Source organism: Penicillium manginii (genome assembly GCF_028828005.1).
Source record: "Penicillium manginii strain IBT 31320 chromosome Unknown utg000007l:1.0-2284322.0:1.0-2285126.0, whole genome shotgun sequence".
NCBI lineage: Eukaryota > Fungi > Ascomycota > Eurotiomycetes > Eurotiales > Aspergillaceae > Penicillium > Penicillium manginii.
This window is the reverse complement of record NW_026643108.1, coordinates 541,350-557,985: the sequence shown is the minus strand read 5'-3', so window position 1 is coordinate 557,985 and position 16,636 is coordinate 541,350. Positions and strand designations below refer to the sequence as shown.

At 49.9% G+C, this 16,636-nt stretch overlaps 6 protein-coding genes across 6 annotated transcripts; 4 read left to right on the top strand and 2 right to left on the bottom strand.

The window, feature by feature from the left end:
* Positions 1-2,214: 2,214 nt before the first annotated feature.
* met2 (homoserine O-acetyltransferase) lies at positions 2,215-3,819 on the bottom strand (the record flags this gene model as incomplete). Its single annotated transcript, XM_057106782.1, has 3 exons — positions 2,215-3,271; positions 3,332-3,722; positions 3,783-3,819. 3 exons carry the CDS (start codon positions 3,817-3,819, stop codon positions 2,215-2,217), a joined length of 1,485 nt encoding a protein of 494 aa, XP_056955999.1.
* A 1,370-nt stretch (positions 3,820-5,189) lies between these two features.
* Positions 5,190-5,769, top strand: N7533_010131 (60S ribosomal protein eL30; the record flags this gene model as incomplete). The annotated part of the gene is made up of 3 exons (XM_057106781.1): positions 5,190-5,259; positions 5,321-5,475; positions 5,674-5,769. The coding sequence occupies 3 exons, from the start codon at positions 5,190-5,192 to the stop codon at positions 5,767-5,769; spliced, it is 321 nt and encodes a 106-aa protein (XP_056955998.1).
* A 605-nt stretch (positions 5,770-6,374) lies between these two features.
* Positions 6,375-8,885, top strand: aguA (alpha-glucuronidase; the record flags this gene model as incomplete). Its single annotated transcript, XM_057106780.1, has 1 exon — positions 6,375-8,885. One exon carries the CDS (start codon positions 6,375-6,377, stop codon positions 8,883-8,885), a length of 2,511 nt encoding a protein of 836 aa, XP_056955997.1.
* Positions 8,886-10,149: 1,264 nt separating this feature from the next.
* N7533_010129 (SAP domain protein) lies at positions 10,150-11,853 on the top strand (the record flags this gene model as incomplete). The annotated part of the gene is made up of 1 exon (XM_057106779.1): positions 10,150-11,853. The coding sequence occupies one exon, from the start codon at positions 10,150-10,152 to the stop codon at positions 11,851-11,853; it is 1,704 nt and encodes a 567-aa protein (XP_056955996.1).
* Positions 11,854-12,786: 933 nt separating this feature from the next.
* N7533_010128 (OSTA/TMEM184 family protein) lies at positions 12,787-14,713 on the top strand (the record flags this gene model as incomplete). Its single annotated transcript, XM_057106778.1, has 6 exons — positions 12,787-12,829; positions 12,905-13,055; positions 13,135-13,435; positions 13,509-13,634; positions 13,698-13,847; positions 13,910-14,713. 6 exons carry the CDS (start codon positions 12,787-12,789, stop codon positions 14,711-14,713), a joined length of 1,575 nt encoding a protein of 524 aa, XP_056955995.1.
* A 518-nt stretch (positions 14,714-15,231) lies between these two features.
* On the bottom strand, positions 15,232-16,512 carry N7533_010127 (COP9 signalosome complex subunit 6; the record flags this gene model as incomplete). The annotated part of the gene is made up of 2 exons (XM_057106777.1): positions 15,232-16,187; positions 16,248-16,512. The coding sequence occupies 2 exons, from the start codon at positions 16,510-16,512 to the stop codon at positions 15,232-15,234; spliced, it is 1,221 nt and encodes a 406-aa protein (XP_056955994.1).
* Positions 16,513-16,636: the final 124 nt, after the last annotated feature.

Genomic DNA, 16,636 nt, shown 5'->3' with positions numbered 1-16,636 from the left:
TTTTGCCATGTGAGACATTAAGTGAACACAGTTACGATTTATTGACGTACCCTTGCTTGAAACCTCATTAGTATACGAGGTTGTAGTAGTAGATTACCTAGGTACTCCGTAGTAGTATTAGCAGTAGCATACCTGGAAAGGTCCAATCAGACTTGTGCTGCCTCCAAGTCCAGCCTGGGAGCTGTGGCATTTTTTAAACTTCAAACCGAGCATATTTTAATATAGTAGATTGTATTTTAAACTACTAGTAACTACTATCTACATTAGAATAAAATAATTCTCAATACTGCCTTGATCCGTTAAACCATCAAGCAAATTGTAAATCGCGTCTTGCTTTTCGAAATGAAGTCCGAGTGGTCCAACTGATTGCATTCAAGCCTGGTACTATACTGCGGCTTCTCAACCTTGCCCACAGCTGTCTGTAAGCGCTCGCTGGCATACTGACGTGGCTAATCTTGAAAGGTCAGGAGCCCTCGTCATCTGCCCACCAACACCCAGGCGTGTATACGACCGATTATAAACCGGCCTGGAAATATCTATCATAAATAGGGGTAAACTCCGGCTTGATCGCACTTTCTCATTCATTGCCCCTTCTTTGAAATATCAAGGCTTTGCTACTACTGGTGGTAACTTGAACTTCTCTATCTAATTAGTCGCAGCGCTGTACCCAGATACCCAATTCCACAGCGAAACAATGTCTGACCCCCCCGGAAAAAGAGATACCGTATTCATTTAGAGATGAAAATCCTCTAACTGAGGCCCTTGAGGCTGCGGGTGCCTCTTTGAGACCAGAGGGGAATAAAAGACTCGCTTTGATCGGGGATGCAGTGCTGCGGCTAATTATCTGTGTGTACGGATACACTCAGGGTTGGTCGACAGGTGAGAATGTGATTGATTTGACATGAGAATCAGAAATTAACCTCCATATAGGACAAACAAGCGACTACCAAGTCAACATTGGTAGAAATACTAATCTGACCGACGTCGGGTTCCGTCGAGGCTTGGAGAGAAGGATTCGACCCAATCCTGCTCAAAATCGAGTGCAAGTTCGATTGATGGCAACCACGGTGGAGGCCCTTATCGGTGCTGTCTACATCGACTCTGAAATGGACTTCGCTGTGACTCGACAGTTTGTCATAGATTTGGGCCTACTCCCGGACCTTCCTCAATGACTATGAGTTTGTCCAATGTTAGTCCCCAGCTGGAGAATCCAGGAGAATCAAGGCTTACACGAACAGGAACTCGCCCCCCTGAGGAATGTTTGAATATGCCTCCGTCGGCAGTTACTGGTACATGCCCTGGTAAAGATGACCCCGACTTTCCTCTCGAGGGAAAGACCAGGGACGCTGTTGCGTGGGTCCTTCCGCTAGCATGAGGACGCATACAATGTCGTCCCCGGTCTTTCCCTCGAGGGAGAAGTCGGGGCCAGCTTTATGATGGCATCTAGGAGTTAGTGCGGAGGGAGGAGTGCTTATGCATTATCTGGGGGTTCGGTTTGTTGATTTCATATGTTGCAAGGTGGAGGCCGAACGTGACGGATAATCGTCTTTACTTGTCTGGCGCCAATACATTCAACAAGTGTTGCCAGGCATTCAGAGGATGATTCAACATCATCAATTTTGCGAGGGTTCTACTTGAATATGTATCGTGATTTAGAACAAGCTTAGCCGCTCATTTGAATTAACTCTCCCCAATATTCACTGGGGAAGACACTACCATTGCGTTGCGAGAGGATGTTGTAGTGCACTTTAAATGTGCAATGGGACTATAAGCCCACGGTTTTGATTGATTTCTATTTATAAAAAAGCGACTTGTCGTCGCGCGAGTAGCCAGACACCTGGCTATCGAATCGAAAATGGACCCATCAACCTCCGGAGTGTATCTCTTCCTGGAGAAATGACCCAGAGGGTGGGTCTGATGGAGAGCAGTTGGATGCTTCTTTGGCAGTCTTCTCAACATGGACAAGGCCAAGTGAGATTCGAGAGAGGCAGTTGGATGCTCATCTCCCTGACTAGCGAAACGGATGAAAGAACGGCAACCTCTACTTCCCCTGGATGCGCCATGGCAACCTGTTCAGACGCGAGCCAAATACCGAATCATCTTTGCCCTGGTATCCAGAGCAAGAAAGCCGGACGAGGATCCATGTCAGAGACAGGAGCATGGGATGGCTGCAGAATAGAACTGCGCCGATAATGACTATAGTCAGCGAGGAGTTTACCATGCGGTAATATCCTCCACTTCGGCCTCGCCGAAAGTGCTGCTCTTGGTGAGCTTATTGACACTGGCCACGGCAGCACTGTCGCCGTCACGTGCCATGATGTCTGGCAGGACTTCATTGAAGAAGGCTACGATGTGACGATTGACCTGCTCGAACTGCAAGAGGAAGGCATCGTGTCCTTCAGGGCTATCGATGCGTTCCAGGCGCGAGTTCGGGATGCCTGCTGCAACCTCTTGCTGCTCCGCAAAAGTAAAAAGACCATCCGATTCAATTCCCAAAACCAAGGTGGGCTGTTCGACGCGAGAAAGGGCATCAAGAACAGGGTCGGCTGCATCAGGGTTGGCCCGGTTGCGAGACACGTCGTGTGTGTCGAGCTTGCGGGTCATGGCAATATAGCAGTTGGCATCGAATCGCTTGACAAACTTCTCACCCTGGTAGCGGAGGTAGGACTGGGCGGAGAAGTAGGTGGGAGGGCGCGGGCGCCCGCGAGAGTCAAGCTTGTCAGGTATCGGGGCGACAAAGGTCTTGGTACCAGAGAATTGAGGGTCCATGAACTCGAGCTCAGGCTGTGGAGCCTGTGGGGCTGGCGAGTTCTGACGGCTGTCCGATCGTGATGAGTTACCACCTCGGTGTCCATCATTGTGAATGGCCCAATGCTCATTGGGGGGTGTAGGAAGCTTTTCGGTGCCATTGATGTTCAGTTGCTTCGATGGGTCTGGCACGTTGCGGCCAAACCGCGACTCGAACGAGTTGCGACTGCGGTAGGTAAGAAGCGCCGACATGCGAGCAGCTCCAAGACCGGTGGCAGGGGGATCATCAAATGTGTAGTAACCATCGTCGTACTTGGGGTCACTGTAAATGCTCTGTCTTTGAGCCTCACCCCAGCTAATGCACCAGGCAGAGTGACGCGCAGAGGTGGCAATCGGCACAATAGCTCGGACGTAGTCCTTGCCGAAGAAGGAGTATTCCAAGGTGAGCATGCCACCCATGGATCCTCCAACAACAGCAGCAATTTGCTTTACACCCAAATCGTCGAGAACCATTTTGTGAATGCTAAACCGGTATTAACAAAAGTGCCCGAGAATATTGATGCTTGGGGTGAGGTGAACATACTTGACATCGTCACGGACGGTGGTAAGGGGGAATTCAGGACCATAGTAGCCATTTTCAGCCTTACCATCTTTATAGGTAATGGCACTCGCACTTCCGTACGGGCTGCCCAGACTGTTGAGGCAGATGACAAAGAAGCGAGACACATCGAAGGCCTGTCCAGGTCCACCCAGCAGCGGACCCCACCAATCTGCGACATCGGCGCTCCCACTCAGGGCATGGCAAATCACCAGGGCGTTGTCTCCCTTGGGAGAGAGGGTACCCCGGGTTGTGTAAGCAACCGGCACATTGTATAGAGTGACGCCGGATTCGAGTTTGAACGACGGAATAATCGCAATTGACTGATCCTCAATCAGACTGGCGAAAGGGTTCTCAGGCTGGGAATCGACTCTCTCTACGGGATTTAGTAGCCGTCTAGGCAAAGCAATGGGGGGGATAAGGGGAAGTAACTGACGGAAAGGTGCAGAGGGTGCACTAGTTTCGGCCACCATGATGAATGAATCTCAATGCAAGAATATAATGAAGAAAGAAAGAGGTGGGGAGGGGGGGGAAGGGGGGAACGAGTTCATTAGAAATCGACACAAGGCGGACGTGACAGGCAGAATATGATGAGTCACCCCGCAGCCCCGCGTACGGCGGACGATAGCCGCCGATTACGCCGCCATGGCCTCCCAATTAAGAATATCCCAGTAGCATACAAAGCTTCTTAACATGGTGGTAGGGGTAGTATTAATTCAAACTACAGGTTACGGGTCGTAGCTCGTAGATATTTACCATTTCCATCGCCATCCATCGCCATTCAAACAGCGATTTAAGTACTTCGTAGTTGAAGTGTAGGGAGCCATAGACCCACTCAGATTTTGGAATGGCGTTGAGGCTGGGAAATAACTAGTATCATTAAAAAAAAAAAATCCCACGAACCTGACATCACCAGTTCCGAGCAAACTTCCCCACTCCTAAATCAGGTTTTCCCCTCAAGCCTCACTTTGTCAGGTTTCTCTCTCTGGAGTTATGGTTGTGTTTCAGCTACATGGGTCTGTATTCTTTCACTTCGATCCAGGGAAAACACATTTCGATTCCGCGTCCGAGAATGCTGGCGATTTGCCTAAGGGCGAAACTCCGAGAACTTCGATGCGATAGTGTTTGTGATATCCCCCAATGGTTGTCTCCGGGGGGGGGGGATCGCATCTCTTAAGGAGTTCGAGACACTATCTGGAGTACACTCATTCAAAAATGAGTAAGCATATATTGGCAGGAAATGTAGATTCGGAAGATGTTGGAGCAGAATGGAAATCTGGCAGAAGACTGAGAGTCTCGTAGAAGACTGAAGGCGTTGGGGAAAAGAACTTGAAGAAAGCGTCAGAGAAGGTCAGAGATACCCTAAATGATGGAGGGGCCAAGAGAAAAGGAAGGAGCGTATTCCGAAACTCCCAAGGATTGCTGACTGAATCAAAAGATTAGGGTACTCTGGAAGTTTTCAGGATATAGGATATAAACTATTAATTACCTAGGTAGTTATGGTTAGTAGAATATATAGGAATTAAGAATAGAGCTGTATATTCATATTTAGTCTTAAAAGAGAAGTATGAGGACTATGTATACAGAGGAACATAGAAAGGCGGAGACAAAGGCGGTCAACAGGGGACTCAGGCTTTGCTTCGCCACTGTAGTGGAAGGAACGGCAGATCAGTCACGTGATGATGTGACCGGCCTAAAAGTGGGCCCTCGCTTATTCCAATCGTTTCCGCCCATCGGCTCATTTTGAAAAAAGTTGTGCGATTTCGACTTCTTTCCTTCATCCATCTACTTCACGACCACCTTTACCTCCCCACCCACCAACAACCCCCCCAAACCCATCAAAATGGTTAAGGCTAAGAAGTCCGGCGAGACCATCTCGTCCCGTCTCGCTCTGGTCATGAAGTCCGGAAAGGGTGAGTTCCCACAAATCGAAATCAAAAGTACTCTGAAACACTTTTTCTAACTCAATCGCAGTCACCATGGGCTCCAAGTCCGTCATGAAGACCCTCCGCTCTGGCAAGGCCAAGCTCATCCTCATTGCCGGTAACTGCCCTCCTCTGCGCAAGTCCGAGCTTGAGTACTACGCCATGCTCGCCAAGGTCCCCGTCCACCACTTCAACGGCAACAACGTACGTGCATCCCCTTCAAGTCGACACTCTACCGAGTCGTCGCAGCTGGATGCCAGCTCCACTACTCTGAGAAGAAGTGGGAGATTGGAGACGATGAGAATGTCTTCCATCTCCTGCTTCGGAGAGTGAAGTTGCTCAGCGATGGGATCCCCTTTGGGGATACCCGGAGAGCCAGTAAGAAAACTAACAATCGCATAGATTGAGCTCGGTACCGCTTGCGGTAAGCTCTTCCGCTGCTCCACCATGGCCATTCTGGATGCCGGTGACTCCGACATCCTGACCCGTGAGCAGTAAATGCTTGTTTGTCGGACCAGCCTCGGCGTTTAGGGATGGTGCAAGCCTCCCCGTAGCCAAAAATCCCGTTGGTGGGAAAAAATAATGATTGATGACATCTCTGGCCTCCGTGCTCAATTCTCATACCCTGTTCAATAAAAGATATAAGGATGGTCATAGAGGTGGCGTTTTCTAAAGAAATAGCCTACTACAATTATGAGATGTTTCAATAAAACAGCCCCCTATGTCTCCCAGTATCTGCAAATAAATAATCTTGATCCCCGTCCATGTTAATTTTCCGATAAGCCGCCCTTCCTGCAATCGTCAAGGAGAGAACGCTAAAGAGACGACGCTAAAGGGGCACCCCCACGCGTCGGTTGCGGGGAAACTCCACTTCGCTGCTGCACTCCTCATCTTCATCAACTTGGCTGCCCACTATAGCCTGAAAGCATTGCTCAACTAGCTTGAAGTTAGTATCATTTAGCCTGAAGCCCGGGAAATGCATTCTCCAGGGAGTTGCCGATCGTCTGATGCGTTGACACGGGTCGGTATAAAGACTCCCGGTAGACTGGGGCTTAGCCTGGTCCCTCTGTTCTCTCATGGTCCAATTCGTTTGAAGCTTCAAAATGCGAGTCCTTCTTTTATTGGCCTCCCTAGGCCTTGTGGCCGCTGAAAATGGACTAGACGGCTGGCTACGATATGCCCCGTTATCATGCTCCCAGCAATGCAAATCCAAGCTGCCCGCCAATGTCGTTGCCCTCAATGCAACTGAAACCAGCCCTGTATACGTCGCGGGCACGGAGCTACAACAGGGATTGAAGAGTATATATGGTAAAAAAATTGGTATCAGCCACAACAAGTGTAAATCGTCTTCGTCTGCCGTGGTCGTTGGTACCCTCGAGCAATATCGCAAGACTTGCGGAGCTGTGAAGGATGTTCCTGACCTGGAAGAAGATGGCTTTTGGATTGACACTCGGAACAACAATATCCGTATCCTAGGATCGAATGAAAGGGGTGTTCTATACGGTACTTTCGAATATCTCTCAATGCTGGCCCAGGGTAATTTCTCCGAAGTCGCATATGCTACGAACCCAGCTGCCCCGATTAGATGGGTAAACCAATGGGATGACATGGACGGCAGAATTGAGAGAGGATATGGTGGACCGTCCATATTTTTCAAGAATGGTGCTATTGTTGATGATCTGACCCGAGTCAAACAGTATGCTCGTCTCTTAGCGAGTGTGAGAGTCAACGCCATCGTCATCAATAATGTCAATGCAAACGCCACCCTGCTCACCCCTACGAACATCAAAGGGATAGCCAGAATTGCAGATGTTTTCCGGCCGTACGGTATCCAAGTTGGCGTGTCCCTCAACTTCGCCTCGCCTCAAACATTTGGTGGCTTGGACACATACGACCCCCTCGATGCCTCTGTCATCAACTGGTGGTCAAACATCACTGATCAGATTTATGATGAAGTCCCAGACATGGCTGGCTATCTCATAAAGGCTAGCTCTGAGGGGCAACCGGGCCCAGAAACATACAATCGCACTCTAGCTGACGGTGCCAATCTTTTCGCCCATGCCCTTGAGCCACATGGAGGCATTGTCATGTTTCGCGCCTTTGTCTACAATCAGCTCAACGAATCGGACTGGGACGCTGATCGTGCCAATGCCGCCGTCGATTTCTTCAAAGAGTTGGATGGCAAGTTTGAGGAGAACGTGGTAGTCCAAATCAAATACGGACCTATTGACTTTCAAGTTCGAGAACCACCTTCCCCCTTATTCGCAAATTTGTTCAATACGAGCACCGCGATTGAGCTCCAGGTTACGCAAGAGTATCTAGGACAACAATCACATCTCTTCTATCTTCCACCTCTTTGGAAAACTATCTTCGACTTCGACCTTCGGGTTGATGGGAAGCCCTCCTTGGTTCGAGATGTGTACTCTGGCAAGCGCTTCAACCGGAAATTGGGCGGATCTACTGCTGTTGTCAATGTTGGCACAAATACTACTTGGCTCGGTAGTCATTTAGCCATGTCAAATCTATATGCCTACGGTAGGTTGGCATGGAATCCAACTGATGATTCCGAGGGCATGCTCCAAGATTGGATTCGTTTGACCTTTGGCTTGGATAAAGCCGTTCTCAATACCATCACAAAGATGTCAATGGAATCATGGCCAGCTTATGAGAACTACAGTGGAAACTTGGGCATACAGACATTGACCGATATCTTGTATACTCACTTTGGCCCGAACCCTGCATCGCAAGATAATAACGGGTGGGGTCAATGGACTCGCGCGGACCATACATCAATCGGAATGGATCGAACAGTCTCTAATGGAACTGGATTCTCAGGCCAGTATCCCTCAGAGGTTGCAGCTATGTACGAAAAGATCGAAACTACTCCCGACAACCTTCTTCTGTGGTTCCATCATGTTGATTACACTCACCGTCTACATTCTGGGAAAACCGTTATCCAGCATTTCTATGATGCCCACTACGACGGTGCAGATACTGCACAAACCTTTCTGACACAATGGGAAAGCTTGCAAAGCAAGATTGACAAGGAGCGATACGAACATGTCCTCCGTCGTTTTGAGTACCAAGCTGGGCACTCGATTGTCTGGCGAGATGCCATTGTCGACTTCTACCACAACCTCTCCGGAATCGCCGATACATCGAAGCGTGTCGACAACCATCCCTGGCGTATTGAGGCGGAAACCATGTCTCTCGATGGCTACAAGGCCTACACTGTCAGCCCATTTGAAACGGCGTCAGGCGCAGTTGCAATTGTCACGTCTTCTAACAACACCGTTGGAACTGCTACGACAAAAGTCAAATTCCCATCAGGAACATACAATCTGGCAATCAACTACTATGATCTCTATGGAGGTCAGTCACAGTGGAAAGTATACCTGAATGAGAAGAAGGTTGGCGAATGGATTGGAAACGCTGAAGACTATATCAGTCATACCCCCTCCATATACTTGGATGGGCACTCAGCTATGCGTATCAATTTCCGGGACATCAAAGTGAAGAAGGGCGACACATTGAAGATTGTTGGTACTCCTGATGGAACCGAGCCGGCACCCTTAGACTATCTTTCTCTTCTCCCTAGGGGAATCGTGGATTAAACAGACCCTAAGGAGGTCTCTACATTCCGATGGTTCTTAAGATGAGCCTTACTCAGAAAAGTCTTAGACTGTCTAAGACTTGATTGATTCACAAAAGTGCTAGCTATTCTCCTGGAATATCTCATCTTGAGAACATTTCTCCATTTTGATGATTGCCATAGGAATTTGATTTTATATCGTTTTCACTTGATCCGAGTCGACAAAAGTAGGAGCTAAATGTACTTGAAGCCACGGAAATTTCGAAAAATCTTAAAGACTCCCGATAATGTAGCGAGCATGCTACCGCCGGCAGTAGCCCAGGCAGCACCTTGGAATCGCAAAGAGTTGACGGCTATCCGCTTTTGTGCTGCCGTTTTATCTGGCGCTTTCCCTTCAGAACGAATTAGTCTTGATTCTATAATTTCAAAGACAAGGTTGACGATACTTGGAGTAGCTGGCCAGGATGCGCTTGGGACCCTGCCAACCTGCTGGTCAAGTAGAGTTTGGAAATTAATTGTGGACATCTTTGTCACTTGGGCAGTGTGGTATCATGGCAAATACACCGTGACTGTTTGTGATGTGGCCAAAAGCTTGGGTTTACCCCTCCTCTATACCCCAGGCCTTCGACAGCCTCCTATGACATAATGAACCATTGATTACGAGCATCAGATGATAGCTAGAGCTTTGAATTATACCATAGCTTGCTGATTGGTAGTAATTTACTGGCGACCGGGTGGGTGTGGCCATCATTCGTCTCGTGGACCGAGTCCAGTCGTAAGTAGCGCATTATGGTTTGCCACCAAGTGGCAAAATGTCCTCAACTATCCCCTTCGCAGAAACAGCAGCGTATGACATGGGACTCGAGGTCTTAAAGATCCTGTTATATTGTTAGGGTCTAATGAAAGACATTTGGTTGCTTCGGCTCGCGATCATTACTACTAACTCATCTGCTATGAACTTCCAAGGTTCAAGTTCTTTTGATAGCTACTATTATATTTTGTCTCAGGTCAGTTCTAGATGTGGAATCTGAATTATTAGAATTAATACCATCCTCTCACATGCTGTGAGTGATTTATCATAGCCTGTTGGTGTTGTATCGTGCATGATTTCAAAGTAGACCTGCATGCTTAGCCTAAGGTTATATATAACGCTAGTCTCGATCCGGAAACCACCTTACGTCATCGGCGCGCCGAATGCGCGCGTGTTGAAGAGAAGATTCGCAACTTGAACACTTGATTCAGTTTCACCCTCACCTCACCTCACCTCAATTCCATGCCCCGCCATAATGACTGATTACTCTTCATGGAAGGTGACTGAGCTAAAGGCCGAGCTGAAGAATCGCGGCATTCCTGGCACCGGCCTGCGTCTCAAGCAGCACTTCGTCGACAAACTTGCCGAGGAAGACGCGAAAGTCTCAACAGATGATGCTGCACCGGCCGATCATGCGGAACAACAGACTACCGAAGAACCATCTCCAGTAGCTGAATTCACCGATCAGCAACAGCCCGAAGAGCAGCAGCCCGACCTACCACCCCAAGAACCTGCAACGAAGGAACAACCGGCCGTAGAGCCACCACAAGCCCAGGAATCGCAGGAAGAACAGGAGCTAGATAAACAAACAAATGGTAACGAGGGACAATTGGAGGCTGCAACTGCAGCTACTGCCTCCGAAGAGCCCAGTAAATCGAAACTCGTCGAGCAGGACGCTGGAGACGTGCAAAAGGAGCCCCGAGAAGAATTGGCGCAGCCTCTCGATACATCAGTGCCTTCATTAGCTCCAACATCCGAAGCCAATACGGAGCTTTCAACGCCTTTGCCAATTGAAGAGGCCCTGGAAGATAAACGGAAACGCAAGCGTCGCAGCCAGAGCCCCGTTCCCACACCGGAAGCAATCGCGGCTAAAAAGGCCCGGGCAGAAGAAGAGGGCCCGCGGATCATATTGGAAGACAAGGCGCCAAGCGCTCAGGAAACAGAACCTACTCAAGAACCCGCCCAAGAGCCGAGCCAGGGAGAGCAGAAAGCAGTTGAGAGTTCTCTGCCGACTTCAGCTCCCAAGCCTCCAACTCCAGTCAAACAGGACGCTCGTTTTCGAGGCCTCTTTGCTGAAGCGGCGCCGACTCAAGAGCCATCACCACCTCAAGATGTTGTTATGGAAGACGCCGATGTTGAGCCTGCCCTTCACGCGGCCACATCAGCCCTCTATATTGACGGACTGATGCGTCCTTTGCAACCCCCAGCACTTCGAAACCATCTCGCCAACCTCGCTTCAGCTCCCGGCGCGCCGACCGACCGAGAGGCAATCCAGGAGTACTACCTTGATCCAATCAAAACACACTGCTTTGTTCGCTTCCGCGATGTACAATCCGCATCACGAGTGCGTTCCTCCCTACATGGCAAAATATGGCCCAATGAACGTAACCGGAAGAACCTCTGGGCCGATTTCATTCCCGATGAGAAAATCCAAGAATGGATCCAAACCGAAGAATCATCGCGAAACCGAGCCGGCCCTCCAGTCCGCTGGGAAGTCCGTTACGATACCACTGACGATGGCACTAAAGCCACACTCTCAGAGGCCGGGCCAAATTCGCGCTCCGTGCCGGCTAAACCACACCCAAGTGGGATCGATGGCGCGCCGCTGGGTCCACGCGGTAGCTTCAGCCAGCCTCCCAGCGCCCCACCTGCACCTCCGTCGCGACCTGGTCAAGGCTTTAAGCCCTTGGATGAACTATTCAAGTCTACAACAGCTAAGCCCAAACTCTACTACATGCCCGTGGCACGGGATATTGCGGACAAGCGGTTGGACCAGTTCGACGAGCTACTTCGGAAGGGCTCATGTCCTCGACGTGGAGGCGATGAGATGCGCCGAATTACGTTCGAAGAGGAAAATGAGTTTGTGGATATTGGCCCGGAATACGGTCCAGCAGCTGCACAGCGACGTCAAGAACGCGCAGGGCGTGGGGGGCGAGGGCGGAATTGGCGGGGACGTTGAGAGGCAATTCAAAGGCCAACATAAACAAAAAATAAGCAGATATAGATCTGCCCTGTAAGATTAGCAAATGAAAGCGAAACAAAGCAAATTATAACAAAGTTATGTCATCACTACCAACTTGAACTCATTGTCTACTGAAGATTTAGAAGGTCGAGAGAGAGAGTATATTATTATCTACTCCCAAGAGATCCATGCATAACTTTATGCAAATATTTCATTCATGTCGGAGTAGCTTTCAAAATTATCAACCTCAAAGGATTAACTACACAGCTTTTAGAAGCCCGTTACTAAAGAATTTTTTTTTTTACAAATCATCAATTACTATCTTATAGGACTCCTCAGATTCCCAATGTATCCATCAATATCTCTGGCTAGATATAAGGCTATTGTAAGTGTCTCGAACGCTATATTTTCACTGTTTACACCTTGTCGCACACGTCTCTGTAAGGCAACCACTTGAGCATGCTACATTATGGACAAATAAAGAGAAAGAGACGAAGCTATAAATACCTAGGTATAAATATCAACTTGAAGATGTGCTACACGAGGGCCCGCGCCAAGCCTCCAAGCCTCCTAAGGCTGCCTAAGACCGCCGATCGCTGCACCCGCAAATGTGGCTTGGTTGACGAAAGGACTTAACGATGCCCTGTTCATTCCATTGTAATGATTTAACTGGTTCCTTTGTCTTCCCTTCCTTTGTTCCCACTTACGCACGTACAGTACAGTACTCTTCCGGAGTTGTCGGAGTTGGGGCAAGGCATAGTTGTTGAACCCACGGATAAGATTTGACACCCCTGCTTGGCGCCCAGAGTTGACCTTTTGGACGAACCTTGGGCTATTTCCCTCCCTCCCTCTTTCACTTTGGCCTTTAACACCTCCATTTACCTCGTTCCATTCGACTGAATTCGTCTCCCACCAGCACTCCCAGCCAAAATGGGCTGGACAACGTGCAATACCACCACGGAGGAGCAGAAGAGTGGGTTGTCCCTCCCCCCTCCCCCCTGGCGCATCGGCGCATCGCTTAGGAATTCCCGGAACTGATTTGCGACAGTCGAGGAGGTCGATCTCTGGGATGGCGGAATCACATTTCACGAGCTAGCCCTGATCTTAGGCGGCGTCTGCGCCCTGATCGCCTGCTTCATATCCATTTTCCTGATTATGGGCCATGCCACCCACTACAGTAAACCCATCGAACAACGCCAGTAAGTGGGGAGGACCAACCTGGTCGGAGAAGACATTTGACAGAGGTCCAGTCGAACTGATATCTCGATCGTCGCGCAGTATTATTCGCATCCTCTGGATGGTCCCCATCTACTCGCTCGTCGCATGGCTCAGTATTCTTTTCTACCACGATGCCGTCTACTTCGAAGTGATCGGCAACTGCTACGAAGCCTTCTGTATCGCCGCTTTCTTCGGCCTCATGTGCCACTACATCGCCCCCGATCTACACAGCCAGAAGGACTATTTCCGAGGGATCCAACCAAAGACATGGCTGTGGCCGTTGAATCACTTTCAAAAATGGGTGTGTTGTGGTGGGGAACGCCTCTGGAGGAATCCGCGTAGTGGATTGACATGGTTTAATGTAAGCGGAGGAACGTTCCGGCGGTGGAAAATAAAGCTGGCTGGATGGAATACTAATGTTGGACCCTTGACAGATCATCTGGACCGGTGTTTTCCAATACTGCGTGCTGCGCGTGTTGATGACCGTGGTTGCTGTGCTCGCTCAAGTCGGCGGCAGGTATTGCGAAGAGTCAATGAGCCCGGCCTTTGCCCACGTTTGGGTATGCTGTGACCCTTTTAAATGCTCACTTTGATCCGGGGCTAAGCTAACACTATTCCTACAGGTGATCATCTTCGAATCCATCTCCGTCTCGGTTGCGATGTATTGCTTAATTCAATTCTACTACCAAATCAAAGATGATATCAAGGAGCATAAGCCGTTCATGAAGATCCTCTCCATTAAGCTGGTTATTTTCTTGTCTTTCTGGCAATCGGTAAGCAAGAATTACTCGCGCGTACGCTGAGGTTTCTTCCGAGCTGTTCTAACATCTGCTAGACACTCATCAGCATCCTCGTGACCTTGGGCGCCATCGATTCGACCCCGAAAATTGCCTTAGCCGACCTCAAATATGGGCTCCCCGAGCTTCTTATTAACATCGAAATGGCTATATTCTCCGTCCTACATCTGTGGGCCTTCGCCTGGAAGCCCTATGCCGTGCAACCCGGCGAGGTAACCGATTTCTACGGCAACGGCAAAGACTCCTACCAAGGCGGACGCTTCGGCCTCAAAGCGCTCGTCGACGCCATGAACCCATTCGACCTCGTGAAGGCTGTTGGGCGCGGTGGCCGGTGGTTATTCGTCGGGCGCAAGAACCGCACGCAGGATTCGAGCTATCAGCAACGAGACGAAAACAACATTGGCCTAGAGTCTTCGCAGTCCGCTACCGCAGGGACTTCCTACCAAGGCGCCGGCACAGCGATACCTGGTGCTCGAAAGAACCGATATCCTGGCGACGAGGAGGGCCAGGTCCTGCTCGCCAATGCCCAGTCAAATCCCGAGACTGGCCACTTCGGTACGTCTCCATCGTACTCGGAGTCGGACGAGTACCTCTCCGAGCAACCGAGCCGCTTTTACCAGAACAGCAGTGGCCACGCTCACGCCCATTCCCTTGCAAACGATCCCTCGCCCTACGATGATATCGAGCAACAAAATCTTGGGTATATCCACGATGGCCCGAGTCACCCTTATCCAGCTGACGGGCCTTTGCGGGAACAAGCACCCATGCCGATGCCAGACCCGTACCAGCCCCCGCCTCCATACCCCGATGATCACGATCACCGCCACCCTGGACATTCATGATCTCCCTTATGTGGGCATGGCAAAATTCTCTCTGACTGAAGTAATTCGGTCCAGCGCAGCTCCTAGAGCACGGCAGCTGTTTTTGCTTCTTTCTTTCTATTTATTATTCTCTATGGTACCCATGATCAGCTTGCCGGATATCCGGTTTGAACTTCTTCTTACTTCTTTACTACGCTTCCTTTCTTACTTTCCGGTTATGCTCTTTGGACGAATACCCGTTGGTTGTTTCTGTTGGCACGTCTTTCGACGGATGTCGTGTTATATTGCATACTGTGTTCAGCTAGCATAGCATGCATTTGTACAGTACTGTTTTGATGAATGAAGAGCCCTATGTCTCAAACGTGGCTATTTTGTGATCTAACCATTGACACTTCTACGATACAATCCGTACGCTTGAATGATATAGGAGGCGTTCATTCATTATGTCGTCTAGAATCTCATGTATAGCTTTGAAAACGGGCAGCATCGCCTTGAGCAGTCCATCAAGATAACTTTGAAAGCGCAGGCAGCCTTTTAATCTATGCCCGGGAACCCATCACATCTTGACGAAAGAGGTCCTCCTCAAAGTTTCTAGGTAGAGCGTTAGGTTCCATGAGTGTGCGGGCCTGTCTCGTCTGACGCGCTCCCTGAACGATAACCGACTTGCGGCCGAGTTCAGACATGGCCTTGACGCTTTCGCCCATTTGACCGAGGAGCGAAACGAGTTTGACATCGTTGTTTTGCGAGAGAACTTCTGATCTGAAAGCGTTCGAATCACGCGGGGACAGGATGGAGAGATGAGCGATGAGCGAGTTGATGTTGCGAATGATGGCATGCGACATCTGCGGAGAGGACGGGTTGGCGGGATCATTTGATTCCGTGACGCTGGAGACGTAAGATTTGATGAGGGAGATTCGGGATTCAAGAGTGCGAATGGCGTTGAGGCGGGTGTTGAGGTTTGCGATTACTAGTCTGGTCAGAAGGGCTGAAGTTGGAGAGCGGAGCGGCGCTGGATTAGCATGCAGGGACATACATTCTTCTTCCTCTTGCGTTAGCTCCACCTGTGAGCTTTCTTTCTTATTCTTGTTGGTCTTATTTGAGCCTTGGGCTGCAGGTTCGGTCCATGCAGCAGTTCCAGATCCCTTGGCAATAGTATCAACTCCAATCATCTCCGCTTCGCCGGTTTCGACGGAATATGGCAACTCGCGGAAACGGATGTTCATTGCTCGCTCTTCCCCGTCTATTTGCATGTCCTTCGAGCCATCTGCGGTGCTTTCTCCTTCAAGTACAGTCTCGTATATCGTCAATGGAAGCTTCGCTCCGAGAGTGTCGGTTTTGAGTTGAGAGGGGTGGAAGGCTAGAAAGAGCGCGGATTCGTTGTAATCTTGGAGAAGCTGGCGGTGTACGGGGAGATGTGAGACATCAGGACCTGATGGTGAAGCGGTTGACCACCAGCCCACAAGATCGAGAGGAGGGTCCTTGTGTACATCCTTGACTATAGGCGCATTCAATTAGACCGGCATCAGCTGGCCGGTTGGGAGAGGGGTCAACATACATTGCTTCAGTCGCTCCTCGAACCATGACACGGGTAGAAGAGCCTCATTTGTATCATCTGTGACGGGGCACTCAAACACATGCTCGATGGTGATCTCTCGGCCATTTTGCTGGCCTAGAAGAGCCCCAATAGTCGGGCCTTGTTGCTGCCGTGCGGCATGGCGGGTGATGTGATCGGAGATGGTGAGGAGCACTAGAGGGTGTAGCTGAATGTGAAGCCCCGAGTCTGAGGACTTTTGGGAAAGGAGGGACTGTGTGGATTCCATGGCAATGTTGAGGGGATATGAGAAGAAGGAAATTCAAGTTGGTGCAGTTGGAGTTGGAGTTGGAGTTGGAGGTGGGCGACAAGGCGGTCGCGGGTCATTTTGGGGGGGGGGGGGGGAGCTTTCC